The sequence below is a fragment of the Puntigrus tetrazona genome, chromosome 7, assembly GCF_018831695.1.
Source record: "Puntigrus tetrazona isolate hp1 chromosome 7, ASM1883169v1, whole genome shotgun sequence".
Taxonomy (NCBI): Eukaryota; Metazoa; Chordata; class Actinopteri; order Cypriniformes; family Cyprinidae; genus Puntigrus; species Puntigrus tetrazona.
In genome coordinates, this window is record NC_056705.1 from 31,841,102 (window position 1) to 31,866,214 (window position 25,113).

At 38.5% G+C, this 25,113-nt stretch overlaps 1 protein-coding gene across 1 annotated transcript in view; it reads left to right on the plus strand.

Annotated features, from left to right (window-relative positions):
- Nucleotides 1–14,557: 14,557 nt before the first annotated feature.
- Nucleotides 14,558–25,113, plus strand: part of sema4f (sema domain, immunoglobulin domain (Ig), transmembrane domain (TM) and short cytoplasmic domain, (semaphorin) 4F) — a 49,559-nt gene continuing 39,003 nt past the window's right edge. Inside the window, exon 1 of the mRNA XM_043244990.1 lies at nt 14,558–15,263. Within this exon, the coding sequence (XP_043100925.1) occupies nt 15,176–15,263 (88 nt within the window). The 5' untranslated portion in view covers nt 14,558–15,175. The remainder of the gene's footprint in view (nt 15,264–25,113) is intronic.

Genomic DNA, 25,113 nt, shown 5'->3' on the forward strand with positions numbered 1-25,113 from the left:
ACTGCAGGTACAAAATACAATGCAAAGTGTATTTGAAATGCACATTATGCAAACTAGAGATGGAGAATGTGTTCATAAAATTTCATAGCACCACATGCACACCGGGGTCTTTTGGAATGCAAAGGAAGTCTCTCTCTCTCTCTCTCTCTCTCTCTCTCTCTCTCTCTCTTTCTCTCATGCTGTCTGTGAGGGGAATTTTATTATTATTGGTATTATTTGCTTTATTCAAGAGCGTTCTCTAAACTGTCTAATTGCTTCCTCAGCATGATTGAGTTATTCTGATGTTCTAAAAGACCAACAGGAAATGTGACTGTGTCTGTGTTGGTGTTTGTGATTTATGGGGACACAAATGATTGAACGACACAGCATCCTGAATTGGATAGCGTATAAATGCTGAGTCAATATAGTCACCTTTGACTAAACTACTGTTTTTAATGAACTGAACTATAACACAATACTAAACTGCAGAGGTCACCGTTATAACGTTTACTATTACTTCATTCAAAAAGTATTATAAATGAGTGCTGATATTGGTATCCTGGTAGATAATGATAAGTTACAGATAATTATTTTTCATTATAAGCAATAACAGTCAATATTGTAGCATACTATAAACTATAGAGGTAATTGAATGCTGAACACAGGTAAAAGCAGGTAGTAAAACTACAACGCCCACAATGCAATGGGCTTGATTAGTTTGATGAGCGTGATACAAAATCCAGAACTATGATCTGTAGTTTTTACAAAAGCCCTGGAGCTGTCCAGCAAGTCAAGTTTCACCTGTATTTGTGGAGTGCTTTTCATGGATAAACAAATACAAAACAATATATAATCATGGATCAATTCTGTCATAAAGCAGCTCTGAAAAATATGTTCTGTTGAATAACTGTTTGCAGATCAACAATTATAAATGTAATATAATACATTTGTAAAACAGCTCTGTACAAAACATTAATGTAATCATCCAGCTTACTTAATTACTTCATTATTCTCGTCTTACAGTATATTCAATGAGCAAAAAGATGTCATCGGCAAGGAACCCAATCTCCACTGACGACAGAAACAGAGAAAAATAACTCCTTGGGAGAAACCAGACTGTGAATGAACATGTGGATTGGTATCATTCTGAATATTTCCTTCTGACTGCTGAAGGATTTGTAGCTGGCTACAGCTGTGCAGAGGACTTGTCTGGTTCTTGCCGTCTTCAGTAAGGATCTGTGCTGATGGCTGTCATGTCGATTAGATCTGTCTCTGTGGCTCGTCTAGTTGTATCGTCGTATCGTGACATTCGAGTCTGTTGTGGTCAACCAGAGCAGGTTGGATATGGCACTGAGCTGATCATGTATGCCAGGTTAAAGAGATGGTTCTTTCTGAAGAAAGAGAATACAAATTAATTTACTTTTGATATTGTAATGCAATGCTAGCCAAACATTCGTGAACTTACCCTTTAAAACATGGAACATAAAAATCAGTCTTAAGCAGATAACCAATATGGCTCATATATTGTGCACCTCTCATTTTTATGCTTGGCGTAATTTTTTTCCCTCGCAAAGAGCAACACATTTGTCATTTATATAGTATATTCACCCCTGGGAAGTAAGTAACACTGATGAATGTAAAAGACTCTTCACTGGCCTTGTGTTTGTGCTTCAGGCATATACCTACATGAAGGGCCTACAGATGGCCCTAAATGGTGCTCTGGACCAGTGAAAGATGCAGTCATGCCTGGCAAAATTAGATGGTTTTTTTTTTATGGAAATGAACCTGAAAGCAGGGAACACTGACAGACTTCAGAAGTTATGCCCTCACTTCTGTCATGTGCACTTTCAGAAATGAAATGGCAGAGAGAGAAAGACTGCCAACTGGTACTAAGCATTCTAATGCAGTGTCACATCGCACCATTCTGCCAGCAAGCTGTGAGGCCTTATGGTTCTTTCAGAGAGATGCATGCTGGTACTGTGGACGTGTCTGGTCAGGCTTGGCTGCACAGATGAGGGAGGCAGTCGAGCTTCCTCTCCTTCCTCCTCCTCTAGTGACTCTCACCGAGACGTCTCCCTGTAAGGGTCTGTCAACTTTACCTGTCCTAGATATATTTAGAGAGGCCTTTTTAATATTGCAGTACCTTTTTCCCATGTAGTAGTTTACTAGATATTGTTTTGATTCAGATTAATTATATATTCACATAGAATGTCACGTTACTATCCATGAAAACATAACCATAAAATAAGAACATGATTAAGACCTAAACAGGTCTGAGGGGTCATTGTGCATCGGTCATAGTGTCCAGGTCATGGTGTGTTTTTAACAAATGCGTGCTTTTAAAACTCCAAGCATGTCACTATTTGAGTGTTTCTCATTGCTGTATCTTTTGTGACAAGACAAGTAATGATAGTCCTTTTATTACCATGCTGAAACAGACTGCTGCAATATTACGACTGTTCTGCTAATTTATTAAAGGTATGATAAACATTCATTTTCTACATTCTACAAAATGATATATAAACATATCAATATTGTTAAGAGAAGATAAAATATTATAAAATCCCCCTTCTCTGACCCTACGGGGTTGTGCTGCTCTGGCACCCATTGAAATGTACACTTTTCTGCCTGGATTCCATTGTGGTGATGTAAATGTAATGCTAGTAAACAGATATTAGCATCTGGCAATCCATATTCTTGTGCTTTTTAAGATAGCGAGAGTTTTTTCATTTTCTCAGATAAAAATTACATGTATCATAGCTTATTTTTTGCTCTTTTCAAGTTTGCAGGGTAAGTCTTCCCAAAGGGTACACGTGTTGTCTCGAGCGATAAGTAGAGTCACATCAATTAATCATGTTATGCTCTAACATTAAAGCAGAGGGACACTTGTAAGAGAACTCTTTTTCTAAGAAAGCCCAAAGTGAGGAGAACTTCTTAAGTGAAAACACCTACTCTCTGAACGCACCATAATCAAGACCGGGAAATGTGTAAACTACTGGTTTCTCAAAATCGCTTTCATAAAATGTGAGTTTTGTGTGATTTAATCCTACTAAATTCCCCATTTCATTATATGTGATGTTTATAAATAGATCGAGGCAAACAGTGGGAAGTTTTGATTAAATTTAGCTTGTTCGTGCCAAAACAGCAAGAAGGCATTGCGTTGCTTGGATCTCTAAGCCTAAATGGCCAGGAGCCAATTTCGCTGACATGACATCATAGAGTCACAGCAGTGCTCAAGCTTTGGTGTCTGTTCTAGCTATAGGTCTCCATGGCTTCATTGTCCTGTGTGAATATTTCAGTTACCCCCAGGCTTTGGCTATTAACACTCAAAATTGCACAATAGATCCTTCCCGAATGAAAAAATGTCTTTTCTTTTTCTTTAAATTTGCATCGGTTTTTAGGGTTGTGTGCGGTTTTGTCTTACATGCCACAAATGTAATGCAAATATCAAACTGATGCCTGGATGGAGCTGCAATAGGTGACAATGGAAAAACCTGGACCAATTAAAACCTATAGAGCCCAATTTAGGGTCCTGATGGAGATGGGGTTTACTCAGCATTGACTAAGTGGATTAGTTACCTCCCTACTTGGAAGAGTAAAAGGAGGGAAATAGGAATCAGGCCATTAATCCTATTGTATGAGAAGAGGAGTGAAAGAGAGAGGAAGAAAGCACGAAAGAGCGCCTTTGTGTCTCCATCAGATAGAGAAGGTCAGCTTTTCAGGGAAAAGTGCTGCACTTCTCTATCTCTGCCTATGAGTTGCAGAGGAGTGGGAATGCTTTTGATAACCAGAGAGAGTGAGGGTAAGATTCCATTATTATGCCTCCATGGGCGGTTCAATTATTTCTTCTCTCCAGCGAAGTGTTTTTTAGATTCCTGCTTTCTTTCTGCCGCAATTCCTTTCTTCTGTTCTCTCTCTGAACTTCCATACAGGCAAAAATGTTCACATCACGTTCAATGGAGGGAAAAATTACATCAAAATGAGTTGTGGTAATATCGTAAATCACCACATAAAGGAATCGTATTTCTCACGTGGATCTTATGGTTGAGAATCTGGCCCTCGTCACTGAAGGACCATACACAAAAAGATATGCTTGGTGATTCAATGAACGTCTGTCATCCTCATATTGTGGGCCTTAATGCCAATTATGTTTTTTAATGCCATTATTCATATGTGATTGTTCCATCTGTGTTTGTCTTTTAAGAAGGTTCAGGAGAAAATATGCATACTACAGTCCTATCATGTTGATCCAGACATTATATCCTGCACCCATCCTGTTGGGAGAAAACATACTATGTAACCTAGCGATAATGTCTTTACTAAATAATTAAGTAAATACATGAAGACAGAGATTCTAAAGCATTTGATGAACTGATGCATATACTTTATTTTTAGAATGCAAATCTTAAAACAACTGTCAAGAAATCCATTACATCCATCTTCTGGCGAAACAAAACAACGCATCAATAATGCATAAAACACTATCATGTTTTTAAAAATGAACCTCTAAAACAGGAAACAGCGCTCCCTTGTCTGTCAATACTTTCTGAGCTGACTTTCACTGTGTTTTTCATTTTATTGAGTTATTGACTTTATTTCTGACTTATGGATCAGGCTATGGTGCCGCCATCACATCAGCTGAATAGGTCACTCAATACAGTGTGAGCGTTGTCCTCCCTCCAGCAGGGAAGCCACTATGTCTAAAAATATTCAGAATGTCTGAAAGCATTAAATGCCAGACAGATTTGTATCACGTGACCATTCAAAACAGTCTGCGGCACTAAGAATTTTGTAGAAATATTGCATGCATAAATGTAGGCCTATACTTGTTTTTGACCGAAACGCCACATGGGATTTGCTTTTACAAATTAGAAATTAATTAAAGGTCAGTTTTCTTTACACAAATGGCCCATATGGTTAACTTCTTAATCTAGCCTTGTTTAAATTATAATCCAGGATTTAGTAGTCTTAATTCGACATAGAAGTGATTACTCCTGTCTGGATAGCCTAGACGTGGCCTAGACTGTTTTTGTGTCTCATCTCTGTAGGTTTTATTTCCGTCTCTGTTAAACAGCGAGACAGCGAGCATCTGCTTTACAACAGGCTACTGAGAATACAACAAATCACATGCACCAATGATGTGTCTGATGTCAACAACAGCTTCAACATTTCATCATTTTCGACTAAGAAAAAAAATGAAAACTAAAAGAAAAATGGTCAATACAAAAGTTACTAAACAGAAATCTTCTCGTGGTCAGTGTCAACACTATTGTCCCGTTTTCTTTGGCGATCATCCTGTGACATCTCTTAATTTTTACAATGGGGATTAAGTGATCCCTGCTGAGAAAGATCTTAGTTTAAGCTGCATGATCTCCAGCAAGACACTTTTACTAGGTTTAATGTGGAAAATCTGTCTGTTATTGTAATCTCTGTCTGTGATAACAGCTTTACTGAATATTGTCTTTGATGTCCTTAATATCCTGTTAACATGCATAACATTTATTGTTTACATCTCATTTAACCCTCACGCTCTGTTTAGGGTCTGAGAGACTGAGAGAGTATTAACACAAACAACAGCCTTAACGATGAAATATCGGGATGATTTGAAACGACTCCTAATCCTAATCCACGACAACTGATTATTGCTTAATATTTTTACTTGATAATACACATCAAATGTCCACTATTTAAATTTCAGTCAATAGTTGTTCAATATTCGATGCTTCATAGAACAGAATAGCGTACCTGTCATTTTATTTACAATTAAAAGTATTTAAATATTGAGGGAAGTTGAAAAAGTTGTTCAAATGAAGCTCATATTGAGCAGCTGAAAGATAGACAGGTTCTCTGCTCTCACGGTGCTTTGCTTTGATCTGAACAAAGAAGAACAAAGACGAAAATGAGGTCAAGTTGATGGGAAAATAGGGCTGTTATCTTTGTTTGTATGTAAACATATACTGCGGGAAATGGTTTACGGTGTATCCTGCACTACGGAGCTGTATAATTTGACCACACACGTCTAGGCCACAATTATCATTTGCCTATTCATTGCTTTTTATGGCCCTACATTTTAAAGCCAGAATAAAGGTAATCGACATTGTATGTAACATGGTAAGTATTATAACGAAGGCTGGTTGTTGTTATGCTCGTGCACATATATTCCCAGTTTTAATGTAATTCCGAAGTATTAGTCCAACAAAATGTCAACTCTTATTTTATAATTCCTTTGAATGCGTTATGTCATATTTTACAACATATGGCTTGAGGTTAAAATGACCAAAATATTCCCCATAAAATCAAGAATTAGCAGCTAGCACATGTGCTCATAGCTAATGCAATCCTCCCGTCATACTGACTGGCAGCTTGCTCTCTCAGTCTTGCTCACAGCCAGACAGTCTCCATATGATGCCACATCTACGCAACACCTGATGCCCCCACCTGTGCATTTGCTATGCCTTTTGTGCAATTCCGCCATCTTGGCTCTGCAGGGGGTGGCCTGCAGTATTGGCTTAGAGCCAACATGGTGACAGATGGCTTGTCTTCAGCCGTCCTCAGGGTCCTAAAGCCAATTTTATTTGACACAGCCAAGGCCAAGCAGCCTCTGGTTAAACGGCTTCCAGTTTACAGTGTGTGTACATGCAGTTGCCATGGCAACCGAGCCATTAGCCACACTGAAAAAAAACCTAAATAATTATCTAGGCTGCATATATAAAAAGTATTTTTACCAGATGTTAGGATATTTCTCTAAAGAAAGTGGCAAGGGTGATGTTCTCAATTAAACCAGCAGCTTTAGTCAGTATGATATTGAAGCAGCCACTACTGTACATCTGCTTCCCATTTTTACATGTTTAACTGGTGCATTTCTTTATGAATTTACTCATAGCTTCTCTGGCATCTAGAAGTCTCATAAGATGTTTTCAACTTTAGTTAAATTGCTGTATCGTTAAGCAGATGGACTGGTATGAGTTTGACAATCTCCCTATCGCTGTATTTTGCTGTCTTTAGCCCTTTTTCACACCACCTCCTTTTCCCAAAATGCATAGATGTTGCTCGTGGCAGGAGATTATGAAGCTGTGTGCCTAGTCGATGTCTTTGTGATTTCATTGGTTTCTGTGATCTGTATTTGGCAGAGTCCCTGTAGCCATGCTGAATGCAGTATGTCATTTGGTGTTTCCTTGTACTTCATGATGTGAGGTTACAGCGAGGCAGTTACAATGGAGGTGAAATGGGGCAAAAGTTGTAAAAATGTACATTAACTTTACACATAAAAGATTATTAAGCAATTTTGAGACTAAAATGTTAACATGCATATGGTTCGTGCTGCGTGGCTACATTGAAACACTAAATAGTTTTAAATATAAATTAGCCCCTATTTACTTCCATTGTAAGTTCATCTCTGTAACCCAGATTCATACCCTTTTTATTCCTTTTAGCAGTTATGCACCATAAATATGTGATAACCACAAGACTTTTTTTGTGGAGTATTTATGGTCTAAGCTACAGCGGGGCTTAAACACATATGTAGACATTTATACTAATTTCAGTATAATGCAGAGGAAATATCCCCTCATAATCCCATATGCATCATATTCTATAATTATCCATCATACAGAATTCATCATTAGCACAGAACCAGCATAACATCATGCATAAACCAGTAGTTTATTGGAGAAGAACTGCAGAACTTTACTGAGTCCTAGTTTGGTTTCATTTGACCTGTAATCAGAGAGAAACATTCCCAAAGCCGCTTCAGGGAAGGACTATGGTTTTTTACGGAGCGTTCTGTCATCTTGTGTTTGCAGCATTGGGGAGTGTATTTGTGGAAACATGATCCCAAAAGCAACCATCTGCCTAAATCCCTTCCTTATGTGAAAAACATTTTTTTTTGAAAGTTATTTATTTATTTTTAAAATGTGACGCATAATTATATATTTATAACCCCTATTTATTTCATGCTTGCGCTCTAGTTAACTGGCTCTCTCTTGCCACATTTAAATTTAATCCAAGATACAGAATATATCATCCTTCCTTACTACTCATGACATTGATTCCCTCTATAGCGACTCTATAAAAGTAAACAGCGTTTCCCATAAACTTATCCACCCTCTTCCCTGGCATCTGTAGCTGTTCTACCTCATGCATATTCATTCCTTAATTAGTGGGGGCGTAAACTGAAAGCATAATATCTGCCCTTCATTGGATTTCCAGATCAGGTCTTTCATGGTGGATTAGTACTAATGACTCATTGTAAAGAGTATGTATGGTGAAACCACTCACTGACATCTTGTCTTTTATAAATGTGCTGCTTAATCTATGCCTGCTGCTCGCCTGTACATATTCATCACCCAGTTCTGGCTTCTAAAAACATGCTTATTCAATCCTATAAGTTTCATGAAGTATGCAGAAATGATAAATGAATAATGTTTCTCTTATTCTTTTAATAAGGCCGGTATATATATATATATATATATATATATATATATATATATATATATATATATATATATATATATATATATATATATATATATATATATATCCTAAACGTTCCAATTTTATTCAAAGGTCATGTGCAAATCTTCCAGTACAACCACAACCTGACATAAACAGCTGTACACAAAATCCCCCTCCCCCTTAATTATTGTAGGTCACCCTTCATTCTTTTAGGTTATGCAGATTAGTCATGAATATTCTGCCCTGTTTTGTGAGGGCATGTTTATTAGTTCCTGAGAGACCTGTAAGACCCTGATGTTTGCTCAGTAATAATCACACAGTGATTTGTTGGTGGATGATTTGATATTTTGTGTGGCAGTCGAGGCGTGAGATTACCACAATCCCCTTATCACACCCCCCACTGCGGACTTCTGCATTGCAAGTTGTGGTAAAGGTAAATGTCTTGGTTTTTTTAGTTTATGTCCTTATTATATTGAGCCATGCCCTAATTATTAATGCTGTCACAATGGTTCTCGGATTTAAATTTCATTTAATCATCCAGCTTACGCATTTGTTCATTTCACAAATTCGATCACGAAAAGTAGAAAAATCTAATTTAGCCTCAAAATTTGTCTCTTGCTCTCTCATCACTTTTCTATTTCAATCCATTACCACATTACTTTCATTGTCTCAGGTTTCTCATTCGGCGTGTCTTATTTTCTGTCCAAATGCACGTGTATTATGTTCAATGGGTAGAAGCGAGGTTTTTCTATGAGAACACACAGCAGACGCGAGTGCATGTGTTCGAGTGCGTGCTGTATTTGGGTGTGAATGCGACTACCTGTCTGAGTAAAAGGCTAATTAGTTTTAATGGAAAGCTCATCTTCATAATTGAGCAAATGGCTCTTTCAGAAGGTGCTTATTAAATCAGAGTTATTTCAGTACAAGAACATACTGGTAGAACATTAATTATATAAACCGACATAAGAAGTGAAGTTGTGTTGGCACAGAATGGCTTGACATTTCTTTATTTGCTTGAAGGAGTAAATAGTACAAGGTTGTCTTTTTTAACACTATTTTGACTGCTTGATGAATCATATCTGACTTCAGCCGATTTGCTAAAACAAGGTCACAGTTATCTGTTTATGTCAAGATAAAATAGTGAAGGGAAGACTTGTTGTATTCTCAATAACACAGCTGTTTTTTTCGCCAAAATCGTTAGGATGTTAAGTAAAGATCATATTTCATGAAGATATTTTGTAAATTTGGTTGTACCATTGTCAAACTAAAGCTTATTTATTAACTTCAAGATTATGTATAAATCTTATGACTAGTTTTGTGGTCCAGGGTCATATGTATTTACTTTGCAGCCTTTAAAAGTATGTTCTACATAGAATGAATGTGAGCAGGATGAAGATAATCCAGATGTACTACATTCAAATCAGAACAATCCACATTCATTTTTATGGAGATTGTTTTAAAACAACTTTACATTAATAAACAGGAAAATCAAACATTAGTGATTTTAACAATTAAATATGAGACAAATTCTGCTTTTGAGGATACACGTAAGGTTTTGGATAATTACTGTAGATAAACATTTGGATAATTTTGTGTTACTGTATCCTTCTGAGGAAATGACTAATTATAGTCAAATAAACACCGTGGTAACCCACCAGCAAAATTAATTGCTAACCAGAACTTGCAAAAACCTTTAAAAGTTCAAAATGATTTCAGTAAGTACTAGGGAGCTATCATGATCTTCACTTTAGAATACTGATCCAAAAAAATGAGTAATTCCTTACAGTGGTCTCAAACTCAGCTCCTGGAGGGCAACAGCTCGCACCTGCTTGGACGTTTCTAGTGATCCCGGAGTGCTTTAATAGTCGGATCTGGTGTGTTTGGAGCTACAGAGCCGTGGACCTCCAGGAACTGAGTTTAAACAGGACGTAGTAACACCTGAATAACTACTATCCATTACTTTATGGAAACCTCAAAAGCTTATAAGGATTTTAGGTATTACTAGAGAATTAATTACATTATTCATTTCAGAATACTGATCCAAATATTAGTAATTCCTTCGGATGATTTGGTAATACTTGGGTGGGTTACCACGACCTTTACTTTAGAGTAAATTATGCATTAATTATATTATAATTATGAACCAGTTCAGTTCTTGTGGATGTATGAAAAAATAGTAGTTACTGATTAGCTAATAGTGAACTGCCACATTTGGCTAAACAATATTACTTACTAATTCATGAAACAAAGCTACTTGATACAGATATTAGTATCATTGCATGCTTCTATTACATTACTACTGTGTTTTATGTAGTTACTGATTAATGATGGAGCGGTATTCTAAGGTGTTACTGGTCAAGTTGAATACTGCTTTCACATACTGTTTTATACCTACTATATGCATATTCAGATGCAGCCCGTCTTTATGAATGAATCATTCAGCTGATTCTTTTAAAACACTGATTCATTCATCAATGAAATACTGCCACTCTGTGTTGCTTGGAAACACATAAGAGTTTTGCTTGCTGTCTAAAATAGAGTGATTTTTTTTCAAGCTGAAAAACAATTCCTAACTTCTTAAATCAAGACTACGACATCTTACATTTGCAGAAGCCATTATGATGATAACAGAATATTCCACGATGGGGTCATTTTTTCATTTAGTTACATTAATGTCTTTTTTCTTTATTAATTCTGAATATTGTTATCAAATACTCAAAATCTCTTTTTCTTGGTTTGCATTTAATAAGATGACATGGAATCTCCTCTTGATATTCTCGCGATTCCTTTTCTTGTCAAAGATGGGGGATGGAAAACATACATGCAACCATCCCCCTCACCAAGCACCAGCACAGAGCTAGAAGTCATCTGACATGCCTGTCTACTCTGGGGCCACAAACCCGATTGTCCATTTGGAGATGTGGACCAGAGATAGTGAACAGATATCGCTAGAGATGGTATCACACCACCTGTGTCCCGCTGGTCCAGTTGCCCGAGGTGAAGGTCCGAGTAATACTGTTATTACGCAGGTGGAGAAGACCAGGAGGTGAATGGCAGGAGCGCTTAATGACCTGCAGTTCTGCTGCTGATGACTCAACACGCTTCCTCAGCCAGTCAATGAACAGTGCTGGAGTAATGAGGCAGAGGAAGGTGAGGAGTTATTGGAGGTGAGAGGTAAAGGCTGGGGAGGAGGGGTACTGGAACACACACACACACACACACACACACACTGATGGAAATGGATAGATATTCAGCTCTGAAAATGTGTGCCCATATCTGTGCATTAAAAAGCCTTGCATTGGGTGGATCTAGCTGTGGACGCCTCATTTGTGTTTTCATCATTTTCTGTTTTGCGCTTTTCTTTCCACAGCTGGTTGACAGGCTATTTCAATATTATTACATGCAGTAGTTCGGCACATTTCTTTTCATGTTCATTCTTTTAAGATTTGAACCTGATGCCAAAACCATTTTGCACAGCTTTTGGTCACAAAGCACTGTCTGCTTTATAGAAGTATAAAATCTTCTGGGTTCAATTGAAAGTTATACAGCATTAGTGACATTACAAACAAAATTTAATGTAAAATTGGATATAAATTCACATAATAAAGAGCTAATCAGTCATCTTCACACTAAAACGTTGGTAAAATGCAATATGCACCTTGTGGCTTCTATTGTAAGTGCCTCACTGTGAGAATATATTATTATTATTTTTTAATTAGTGTAAAAGTGTATTTTTGTAGTGAACATTATGCCACAAGTGCTGTCCATGGAGCTTAATTTGTATGGAAGCTAGATTTGATATTTTGGAAGACCAGTATGCACACGTTCCTATTTTTATTCTCATTTATATTTCTGAACCCTGTGAATTTGTATCCTCATTAACATTTGCTGCACTGTTGTCACTGACCTCAGTGCATTAATGCAATATCTCGTAGCAGTTTTTGACTCGGAGACACATGAACACATTTAATTAACGAGGGTTTGTGGCTGCGACTGTCCAGACAAAGGTTTAATCCTATTGTGATACTATTGGTCCAGAGCTGTGTCTGTTTAATGTTGTTCAGCAAGGTCATCTTTCAGTCTTTGACTGATGGGCACTAGCAGATACACACACATGCACATAATTGAAGAGCTTGCGACCGGTCTCCATTTAATTAATGACTGGGCAATTCACGAAGTCTGATTTCATGTGACAAACTCTAGTTGCAGTCTCTTGCACACATGCATCAAACATGTTTTTATGCTTTTAAAATGATCTCCTTTCACCTACATATACGTCTTCCACTTCACCCCATTAAGATATTACACTGTGGATGTGACCCCTTTTGGAAATATCCCAATCAGAGGTCTCTGTAGGGGTCTCTGTGTAAACCGCAATGCCTCTTTCTTTATGCTCAGGGGACAGCGAGACCTCACTTCAAGGGTTCAGGCCCCACACTGTGTGTTACTCGCTCAGCTCAGGGGAAGAATAATAATGTCCTCCACCAGATAAGTTCCATGACAATCCCTTTAAGGTCTTTTCAACATGCCATAACTGATTGGTCTTTCTATAAATGACCTTTCTATAAAAGACTTTAGAAGCTGATCGGAGATCAGTTGATGCATGTTGTAATCTGTGATGATAAAGGCATGGGAAGCTGATATGGGAACAGTTATTAAAAGCACACAGCACAATCGGGCCTCCAGGAATTCACCTATGCATGCTTCTGGGCTTTTGTTTGGTCCATAAAAGAGTTTCCTGGAGTTCAGTAAGGTTGAGTGGAACTCGTGTCCAGCTACTCGAAATTTTACCAACGTAATATAGGCAGAGTAATTAATTAGATCTCGGTTATTTAGACAATTGTCTGAGGGAATGAAAGTAAGCTTAGATGAGGGTGTCAAAAGTTGTTTTTTCACCAATACACACACACATACAAAAGTCACTGCCTGAAAGAGACAGCACAACCCAGCTTTTATCAGCTCAAAACATTAACAAAAGACAAACAGCGTGGAAAGTGAGCACTTTAGAAAACGTAATGACCAATTAAAGCAACACCTTTCCCTGCAATTCCAGAAAGAAAAGGATAAAAGTACACCCATCCTGTAAAACTGGATTCTCACCTGTCCAGAGGGGGGCGTCCAGAGGAGTGTCAGGGATTAAGCTGCAAACACTTGCACATAATAAACTAAATAATCTCCATCGAGTCGGATCCGAGCAATCAAAAATAAGGCGAGGAACCTGGATGTTGCTCAACAAACTTTTATCTGTTCAGTCCGCTACTTGTTCCTCCGTCACCTTTGACCGCTCGCCGCCTCTCAGATTCGCTGGCCTTTGTCCTGCTGCCCCGTGAAATCCGGAGAGTGCTGAAGCCCTCAGATGTCGTTGTTCTTGCGCGGATTACGAAGAGGCAGATGGACAGCGGGTCGTGGCCTGCGCAAATCCGCCCTCCCCCGTGCTTTTGTCGGGAATAAGAGTGGATTTATCAAAGCGCTCCCTCTATGCCCTTCTCATGCTTCAAACACGTTGCCGTCGCAACAGAGACTTATATTAATCATAAATAATACAAATAGCTCCTCCTGCCATATCAAGTGTGACAGATTTCCAAATATTTGAATGGAATAACATCTGGAAAATCTGATATAATAATCATTAACGTATCATTAGTAGCTTGGTAGCCAGATAGCCCATATGATCTCGATCTGGTGGATGAGCACTGGTTCTTCAGAACTGCTTCCATTTTATCCTACTGGAGTAATCCCGTGCAAAAGACTTTCTCTTCAGTGAATCGGTGGTATTTTATAATGCATTTAGAAATGATGGCATCACTTTTGTTTAATATTGCTATTCAATATATAGATGGCAACAACTGTTTAATTCCATGCGTGCATTAATTTAATGCATCTCTAAATTTGCTCTCTCTATCTGAAACGATCTTTTACGACTGCTACACGCAATCTGTCTTTTCCAAAGTACGTTTGCCTGTACTGACATAATAATTACTGTAAGTAATTACTAAATGAGCTGGAGTTGTTAAAAGGAACTACAATCAGAAGCAGAAACGTGTAATTCCTTACGATTCTTTTGAACTCAGGACTCTTTACCTGTTGTTGTGACGTAACCACGGGGCGGGGCACGTTAGGACTTGACTGAAGCCGCTGTTGCCTATTAGAGATTATTCAGGCGGCTGAGAAGCGAATTCGCGCTTTTGGTTTTCTTTCTTGGGCTCGTGCGTCCGGCTTTCTGCTGTGTGTGTTTTTGAAATCTCACACTGGACATATTCAGACATCATTTCCTCGGACGGGAATATCGGGTGGTCAAACGGGACAATTGAATTTGCGTTCAGCACGGACCGGAGGATTTAAACGGCTGACCGCAAAGCGCTTCTTCTGCTTTAAGCCCCCGACACCGAACGTATTACACATTGGATTCAACTTCGGGAAAGTTTAACGTTTGCTCGGAAGCAGGCAGATTCTGCTGCTACCCATACCGCGGGATGCGCTGAATTGCGCTGGAGAATATTTCGAGACTCAAAGAAAGAGAACATCGTGGACGTCCTGAATTTCTGCTCTTTTGTCAAATACAAGAATATGCCGACTCTAATTTAGTAGACAGAAGCGTCGATATTTCACATCTTATTTATTTAATCCGCTTAAAAACTGCGTGGCCAAATCTACCAACATTTTGATATAATGACCTGGAGCTGAGACTGGAGATAAAGGACTGTCTCGGAACTTGTAGAAGCGCGGTTGGGGTGGTCGGAACATGAAGTCAGTCACCGGTCTGTTTGTTGGAAGTGTGTTGCTGTGTTCAACGATCTCGTCCTGGAGCGCGTCTGCCGGCGGCTATGGAGGTGAGTCCGGCTCAAACGATGAAAGAAAACGAAAAGACACAGAGCGACGTAGACCGAATCAAATACGGCTTAAAAAGTCGAATAAGAAATAAAGGGCTTTGTCGCTTTTGTGTGTGCATTTTTCGAAACAGCAGAAAGTCTGTAGGTGAGAAGCAGGTGACAACCCGTGCGCGCGCACTTTCTAATCGCTATAGGATTAAAACACGTGACAGGAATAGTTTGGTTCGTGGAAGTTGTTTTTGTTTGGTGTTTTGTGGAATCATGAACATCCTCTTTAGTTTTTCTGTGTACTTTTCCTTTGAAGAATGCTGTATGCTACTTTATGACTCACCTATGATATATATATATATATATATATATATATATATATATATATATATATATATATATATATATATATATATATACCGTGTTCAGAAGTAGCCTACCACACATACAGGCTACTGCAATAAACATAGTTATACCATCAGCAGGTCTACATTATAAATGAGACGCAATTTATTTAATGAATACATTATACATCACTGCAATTATCAGCCTATGTACTTATGTTTGTCAAGAAAACGTTTAGTAAAATGTCCTGAACACTTACAGGTTTGTGTGTGTGCGTTTGTTTCAACGTTCCTGTAGGCAGTCATGTTCCCTCCAACTTTGTTTTTCTGAATTTGCAAATGTGAATCACGCGTTTACTCTCTTGTCTACCTTATTTCGCAGAGGCTCTCACTTTCTCAGCAGCATCGCTTGCTCCGCATGCAGGTAGTCAGACTCGCACATTTACATGTAGAGTAGCGCGAGACAGCAGTTGGACGGTTCGGGGCAGACTGCATAATGCATGCTAGACAATGATTCGCGCTTTCCATAGGCACGCTGGTGCTGAAAATATGTAAAATGCCACAACAGAGGAAGGGCCGAAGAAAAACACTACAGCACCTCGATCATCCCTCCTGACCTGCGCGCTGTTTAGATACCGGTGTCCACTCCGTGCCGCCGTACAAGTGCTTTTTGCATTAAGCGTGTTCTGTTCAAAGTCATTTGTGCCAGTTTGGTGTCATTTAAGTGTTCTGCGTCTGTTGTGCTGAACATCCTCGCGTCACAAGCCTCTGATCAATGGCGTGAAAACAGGAGCATCTTTTGACCTGTGAAATTAGAGCACTGTTGTAAGAAATGTTATATATTATATAGTTGGGCCAGCACTGAGAACATTTTTTATGTTAGCAGACTGCAGTTTTTTTTTTGTTTGGCTGCCGTAGAGAGAGGCCGTGATAATAATACTTAGCTTTATTCCTGTGATTTTTAAAGTGTGTTATGCTGTAGCGCAGCCGACGTGCGTCTGGCGCTTGAAGAAAAATCCTTGGCTCGTATGGGTACTCTCCAATAGTGTTGTTTCTAAGACTGCTCACATGATAATGATTAGGAGCCCAAACACAATGGTCACCGTTTCACACGTCAATGTGGCGTTGCGAAGCATGACTGGATCAAAATCTCCTGTTTTGGAAACAAGTTTTACACAATAAAAGGCAATTTAATGACCAGGGCTGGTTGTTCGGTCTCGTGGCGCGAGCGTATTCATGTCTCAAAACGAACATCAGAACGAAGTAGCTCAAAATATCAAATGGAATGCAATGGGAAACAGCAGTAATAAATAAAGGAATGTAAAAGCTGACAGGTTTAATAAGGTGAATCTCGAGCCTTGGTTTTGGATATTTCACGTCCACCTACACATGGTCATGACTTTTGCATTCTTTTCACAGCTCACTCCTACAGCGTTACACGGCCTCCTGTGCATCAGCAGAAAACCTCACTGCATTCCTAACAAAGAGGCAATGGGCTTTCTGTGTTAAATGTCACAGCTAACGTAAGCGGGCTGATGAGAGCTGCATTCATTTTCACGCTATTACAATTTAACTTTGTGTTAAGAATGTGTAACGGGAGGACGTGTATAGTACAGTTTTTGTGTCCAGCATTTTGCCAAATTCTTGAACTTTTGCTCAGTCCAGCATAAATAAAGCAAATATTTTCTGTGACACAAGGTGCACGCTTGATGCGATCCTGTTCATGATCTGTTTTGCTGATGGTAATGTTTTATAGCCGCCTGAAAAGGGGCTCTCTTGGGATTTCCTGTTATTTAATTTCATGTCTTTAGAAACACTTTAAAGTGTACTGTTGATTAGATTATCTTTTTTTTCAATGTAAATATAATATAATAAAAACAGCGAAGCAGGCTAACAGTACCCAAGTCTGATAAAGGTCCTTCCAGGCGTTGGAGGGTAAGACCTGCTTTGCAGACAGCTTGGGTCAAATGTCAGAGGTCACACGTTACTCTCAGTTTCTTCTCAGTTTATTTAATCCATACGACAGAATGACTTTATGACATGATTAATGGTCAGGCAGGTTACCTAACAACCCAGACTGACAATTTCAGCCAAGGCACATCCTTGTATAAACTCTCAGACAGGGAGGATAAATCTGTCACTGAAAAAAACAAAATGGCACATCAGTCTATGTTTGCCATCTGTTTGCTTGACCTGATGTTGTTTGCAATGATGGTAAAATGATGTAAAGGCACAACTAGATGCGTGCCTGTGTTTTGTTTTTTCGCATCTTTTCCAGATTTTCCTAGCTATAAAACCATATTACTATTTAGTGTTTTATTATATAAAAACGTGACTTTATTAAGAATTTCACTGCTTGATTTTTCACATTTTTCTATATTGACCTTTATCTTATTTGAAATTCGTATTTAGTAGCGTTATAGAATTCATAGCCTGGGTTTTTCGGTTAAATGTGCATTCGGTAGTTTGGCGATAATTTAAAAGGTTTTACACGGGGGTCATGACACGGATGTTTTTTTAATATTTAATATGTTCTTTGAGGTTCACTCATAATGCTAATAAAGGCTTTTGCACAAGCAAGGCTTGTCAGTGAAATATGGCTATCTAATGTGTTTTGCCAGTTTGTAGGTGGCATAGACAATAGTATCAATGGCGGTTTTTTGCATTCAAAAGACGTTAACTAAAGACGAAACTATTTGCTTACGTTTAGCGATGCAGCTGTTGTCAGTTGGCTGCTTCATTTCTCAACAAATGTTTCTTCGCAAGCTCCCCGTACACTGCCTAGCAAACTGCCATTGGGCCCGGCCTGCGGTGCGATAATGTGACGAAGGCAGCCATATGCAAATGTATTTACCCATGTGATTTCACAATTCCCACAATATTCAAACAAGCTGCTTTTAGAGCTTAGTTAAATTATTTACTATCATGCTTTACCAGTGGAGACGAAAGGGAAAATCAATACCTGTAAGGCAGAAGAAGCAGAAAAAGTCTGAGGCCAGATGACAGAAAGACTTGCAAAAACAGGATGAGTATAAACATACGAGTTTGAAAGATTTGAAAACATTCTGAGCAGTGGTACCAAGGTTGTAGTTTTTTGTTGGACCGATGAAGCAATGAATAATTCAGTAAAACTCACTAATCTCAATAATCTGCGATTTACATAACTCTCATACTGGTCTTCGTTAATTGTCTAATTGTGGTATCGCTACTTAAAATACACAAAGTACAGTAATGCTAATGCAATCTGAATAACTTTTGTATGCGTATTTAAACAAATATAACAGTAAAAGCTATTTTTTGCTCGTTTTTGCTTATAAATACACTGTTTGCTCATTATTGTCATGGCTCCAGCGCCTTTTACTGAAACGTATGACACGCACACATCCTACACAAAGTCTCACACCCATAAGACTCACGCCGTCATATAGTACTTTCAGTCCATTAGTGCTCAAGCTTAACAATCAGATTAACTTTCCGGTACAAAAGCGCTTTGTGTTGCAAGAGGTTCAGAGTAGATCCTATGACCTGATATATCAGAGTTACAAAGACAGATGCTTCTATCACCCTGTTTTCTGGCACACACATCCAGAGAACTGTCCCCGGTAGAGGATGAACGGACAGTAATGCAGTGTCCTGACTCATCGATATGTGTTCAGTGCTCACAGACTTCTTCAAGCTTACCAGGATTTCGCCAAGGTACATTGTTGGTCCTAGAACAACATTGCCATAAACCAATTAAAAGAGCTTTGGCCCGCTTGGCAAAATCACAGTTTTCATCTTTTGAGGTCATTTGTCTGCTCTGTATCAAGATGCAGCTTAGGTGATATTATTGTTTCATACTTTATAGCTTATAATAAAGTTGTTCAAAGTGTTCCAGAACAATTTTCGATTTCGATTTCGACAGCCAAAGGCGACGCAATAATGCAGCTACTGGGTGTTTATGTTAGCAGACCTTTGAGCGTTTGTGTGCCACACCTGGAAATGTAATGACCTGTTTCTGTGGTGGTGTGTGACATGTACACACACACACTGTGTGTGTGCTCTCACTGGGGGAGGTATCACGGTCCCTACTGTGGCAACCCTCGCTAGAAGAGCTGAGTAAAGAGTACTGCACCCTCAATAAAACTCACACTGCAGGGTGGTAGGAAACAGCTCTCTGTGTCTCATTAAATGTTTCATGTGCTTATTTTAATGAGTGTCTATCTGTTTTCCTCAGCCTGGATCTGTCTGGTACAAAAGTGTAGTATTTTTCTGTGTTTAGAGGTCTGGTATTATGTTCTTGGCAGGCGATAACCTAGGGATGTGAACAAAATACAAAAAAAATCAATATATAAAACAATTTAAAATAACATTTTCTATTTTAATGTTTTACAGCGTAATTTATTTGTGTGATTTTTACTGTTCTGTGTCATTTGGTCCTTCAGAGATCCTTCATTTATGGCAATTCGTCGCTCAGGAACACTATCAATGTTGAAAACGGTTAGAAATCATTGAAAATGTCTATACTGACACTTTTAATCAATTTAATGCAAACTTTTTTGACTTACTGACCTCTTAATGAACTTTTTGAATAGTGGTGTATGTCTCTCAAAGGAAACACATTAAATGACCTGATCTCATTGGCCAGTAACTGACTCAGCTCATGAATATGAGATAAGCCATCGTGATTGATGGAGGTGCTATGGGTCAGCGGGAGGGGACGGAGTCTAGAGCTGCTGAGCTCTGTGCTGATTGGAAAGTATTGATCTGAGAGAAAGAAGGGACATGATGACACAGTTCAAGGAATATGTGTGCATTGATCTTAGATATTGAGGTACTTCTGAATGTGGACTCCTGCTTTTGGTTTGTTTGATGCACTCTCTGGCATACCACTGCTTTTTACCATCATTCTTTCCTTAGTCATGCACTCAATACTCGTAGGGAAATGGATTTTTCAAAATCCATAAGACTTAGCCATCTTCGTCCCTCCATTATAGACTGGAATCGTACTTCAATTCGTGGACCGTGCTGGAGAGAAGTGTGCTATGACTAGGGCTAGTAGGTAAAAATGCATATTATGTCAGCGCTTTCTGCACTGCATGCTGCTGCTGAATCTACATTCTTACTGCAATTAATATTTCACCCAGGTTTACAGTCTGAATTGAATTAAAAATGTAGAAAAAACATGTTTTTCTGTTTTAAGGTAAGGTCGGCTTACAGACTGCAATAAATAAAATACAATGTGACATATGCATACCAATGCATTCATAATAGACGATTTATTTAAAGAAACTGATAGTTTTGGTCCTTGTTTATGATTGGCTGAGCCATGTTTGAAGCCGTCGTAAAATACTTTAATAATATGACGTCGTTACATCAGTTCTGAGAAGTCCGGGTGGTGCAGGTATGACGTCAAAACCCACAAGGCTAATTTTATTTATAATGGGTATTTTAAATTAATAAGTAAAAAAAGCGTGTGGTAAACAAATGACATTTTGTACTACAAGGTAAATAGCACGTACCTATACAGAAGACACAAATATTGAAACAGTTATGTTTATAAGTAGAACTAACTAGAAACTAGAAAAGACAGTTTATAGTTAACTATAAAGATAATTATATTAGCGTCTACACTAGTAGATATCTGCTTATTCGAGTGGACGTCTTCGAGCGGGATTGATTCTGATTGGTTGTGAATGTTGTTATCATTCATCAGCTGATTCCAACTATATAGCTTCTTTGTGCCTTTATCGTTATAGCTGTGGTGTTGACCCTGCTATTCTTTAATATTAATAAAAAAAAATGTGTCTTTATTATTATTGTTTTTGCTGTGAACAGGGGGGGGCACCTAGGGGACCAGGCATTACTTACATTTTATTTTGAAATTGTACATTTCCAGGTAAATTGAATTGAATGTAATTTCATTTCAGTGAAAGCAGTTGCTGTATCATTGGTTCTTGCTTGTTTGTGGTTGGTCGGGAGTGTTGTTTTCGGGGTCTGCTCCAAGCATGACTGTGCCAGCAAGGAAACCCATTCAAACCCTTAATGGCAGGATGCAACCTTGAGAGAACAAAGGAAGACTGGAGTTCTCCCTACACGCATGCACACACACATACACACAAACACATCCCTCCTCGTTTCAATCAGAAAAGGCCTGACTAATGGAAATCACTGATTGTTCTGTAGAGGTGAAGGTGGAGGATGTAAAACCCATGCCTTGTTAGGTCTCTTCTCGCTTTCATCCTTTTCTTTATTGCTGGCCTGTAATTGGCCACTGGAGTTGGTAATTAAAACAGGATGGCTTGTGAAATACAGAGGAAGGTTAAGTTGTCAAATGGAGGTTTTTCCCGACTGGTCTCGTTGCCGGTTGCCTGTTTATGCTGATCTAGGATCAGCCCTTCCGACCCTGAGCCTGAGATCTGATCAGTGTGCAAAGAAAACCACTAAAGACTCCCTGTCGTGGCCATATGGGGAGAAGTGGATGCTGGGAAGTCCAGACGCAGCCTGAGCTTCTGTGTGGTGGCTGTAATATAAAAGGGAAATGGGAAAAAGATGCGAAATGATTTTTTGCATATGTTTCGGATGGCTGTGCAACAGATGCCAGCCCCCCCCCTTTCCCTCTTTCGCTCTCTCATCAAACTAAAAGGTTGAAGTATCTCTTTCGAGCGAGCGCAAATATACCTCAGACAAAGAAATGATTTTGACGCATGTCTCTCTGGAGAGATTCTTTCACAAATTGAAATGATTTGGAATGAAGCCAAGCGGGACAAGGAAAGAGTGTTGCAGGAAGCCGAGTGTGTGTGTGTGTGTGTGTTTCCTGATTTCTCTGTTTTTCTCTCCTCCCTCTGGTGCTTGCGAGGCCACTCCTCTGGTTTTGGTAAAAGCAGCATGGTAGAAAAAATCATTATTGCCTTGTTCCATTATGGTAATTCAAGTGTTGTGTTTTTGCAACGTAAAAGGGTTTCAGAGACACGATGGAGAGATGCATAAAAAAAGATGGATGAAACTCTAAAAGCGCACACAGCCTTTGATCTCGTACTTTGACTTTACTGAGGGAAATATTACCCAGGCTCAAAAAGCTTTGTGATATGATGAGGGTGACTGGAGTTAAAAAACAGAGAGAGAGAAAGAAGAGAATGGAGGGATAAGGCAGAAAAGTGTAACAGAGAGGAAAGAGAGTGTCACCAGATGAGGCTTTAACGGTGTGAGGTTCAGTTTTGTGTATTAGCCAGTAATAGGATTGCATTAGAGAGGTCTGTCTCAGAGCGAAACACAGGTCTTTCATGTGAATACACGAAATCTGCCAAGAACATGTTTCAGCCCAGAAAAAATTATATTTTGCCTATTTATTGGACCATTATACACATTTTTGCGCTGTAACTCTTTTTTTATGATAATTCCCTGAAAAACATAAGGCGAAACCATCATATTCTCATAAACGCGAATTACTGAAAATTTTAAAAATATCAAAATACAATATTAAAAGTTGGTAGTATTTTTCACTGCATTTAATTTCTGAAATTTCAAAGAAGACTATTTATTTCTCATCTACCTTAATGTATCTTAGTGGGGGGTTTTGTGATCGAAAGTGATGGTTAATTCTAGTACAACGTTTCGAAAGTCGTGAGGGAGGGTAATTTTGACTTTAGTCACTCTCTCGGTTTGAATGGGAGAGGAGAGGAAACAAATACACCACCATAAAAGAAAGCGTGTGGATGATGTCTGTGATTCTGCACTGATGTCTAGCAGTCAGATATTTCAGGCATCATTGTAGGCCACTCATAATTCATTGGTGTCGTGACTTCAGTTCATTTGAACTTGTCTATTATATTACTGAACCGTGAATGACTCTCCATAAACCACCTGTTACACATTTCCTCCAGACTGTTAAACAAGCGTTCAGTAAAGTATGAATGAGGTTGTACTGTGTTAGCCTTGTTTTAAAGTGTCATTATCTCAGTATTTCTCATCTACGGTTTTGTTTGTTAGGACATACGGCTGTTTTCACAGATTGTTTTTCACTTGTTATATAGTATCATGTAATATCAGAGCAAAAAAAATTATTTACTGGATTCAAAATGTTGTCCTCTATCAGTGCAGTACTCATTGTGAAATGATTTGAATATTTAGGAGTCTCTGAATCGAATTGAAGTGTAAAATATTTGTCAAATATGAATAAAGTGAGTGACTCTTCTCAATGACCTCATCGCAGTTCTAGGACATTAACTGACAGAAAGTAACATTCGTTCAATAAACATTAAACCACACGCTAATGGAGTGTAACCAGAACACGCCATATGCACGCAAGAGACAGAGTTCGATCACATCAATTTATAAATACATAGCAGATCAGCTTACAGATATATAGTGGGTGTCTATAGCACGTGTGGTTTAGATTGTGTGTAAAGCTCTGCACTGCATAAACAGAGTGACGAGGATGAAATAACCCAGGTAACATCTTCTGTTATGACATTTAGGCAAACGTTTTAAATAGCGTAGTTTTATTTTAGCCAATAAAGCAAGGGTTTTTTGACCATATATATTGTTTGGGCTTGAATAGCTTGGAAAGACTGAATGCACTGTGTTTGTTTTATATGTACAGTTTCTAAGGCTGTGATAGCGGACACAGGCTGCTGTGTTTTACATCATTTTCTCTCTCTCTCTCTCTCTCTCTCTCTCTCTCTCTCTCTCTCTCATTAGCCTTGAGGGCTCTCAGTATAAGACGTAAGAGCTCATGTCCAGAGGTACCAGGCAACCATGCCTGACGACAGTCAGCTGAGATTTGTTTCTGTCCTTGTTTGTTTGTGCGTTGTAAATATAGCCTCCAAAATATGGCACAGCTTGTTTACTTGAAAAATTAATGTTTCGTTTGTTTACGTCTGACCCACATGTTTGAGAAGGAGCGAACAAGCAACAATTTACATTAATGTTTGAAAAGAATTCTTCCATTTGTAGAAGAACGCTTGCAAATAGGAGAGGCCGTCCAATGAGACTGCTGCAATATATATATGTGTGTGTGTGTGTGTGTGTGTGTGTGTGTGTGTGTGTGTGTGAGTTAAAAATCTGCTTTTGGACACATATTTGCATTGAAGAAAACTTTTTGGTTCCACCCCTCTGTTAATCTGACTAGGGATACAAAATAAATAAAACAAAACAAAAAAAAAAAAAAAACTCTTTTTACAAAATGTCATACCGAGGAATTATTGAATAAACTGCATCTTTTGTCCCGAAAAAATAACTGAAATGTTTTATTCTTAAATAACCATTTGTACTTAAATGTCTGTGTCTATGCAGAAATCTACTGTCAAAAATCTGCTCTAAGAAATGTTTACTGGAGTGAAAAGTATGACAAGTATCCCCGGGCTCACTGCACAGGTTTCTCCATGTAGATGTATGATGATGCATAAAAGTGCAGGAAAGTTTGTTTTCACTTTTAGTGTTAATATTGAACAACCATTTGAAATACGGTTTTTGATAATATGACGCCTGTCTACCTGTATGTGTGACGTGCGTAAATATATCTCAGTGTTTAAAGGGTT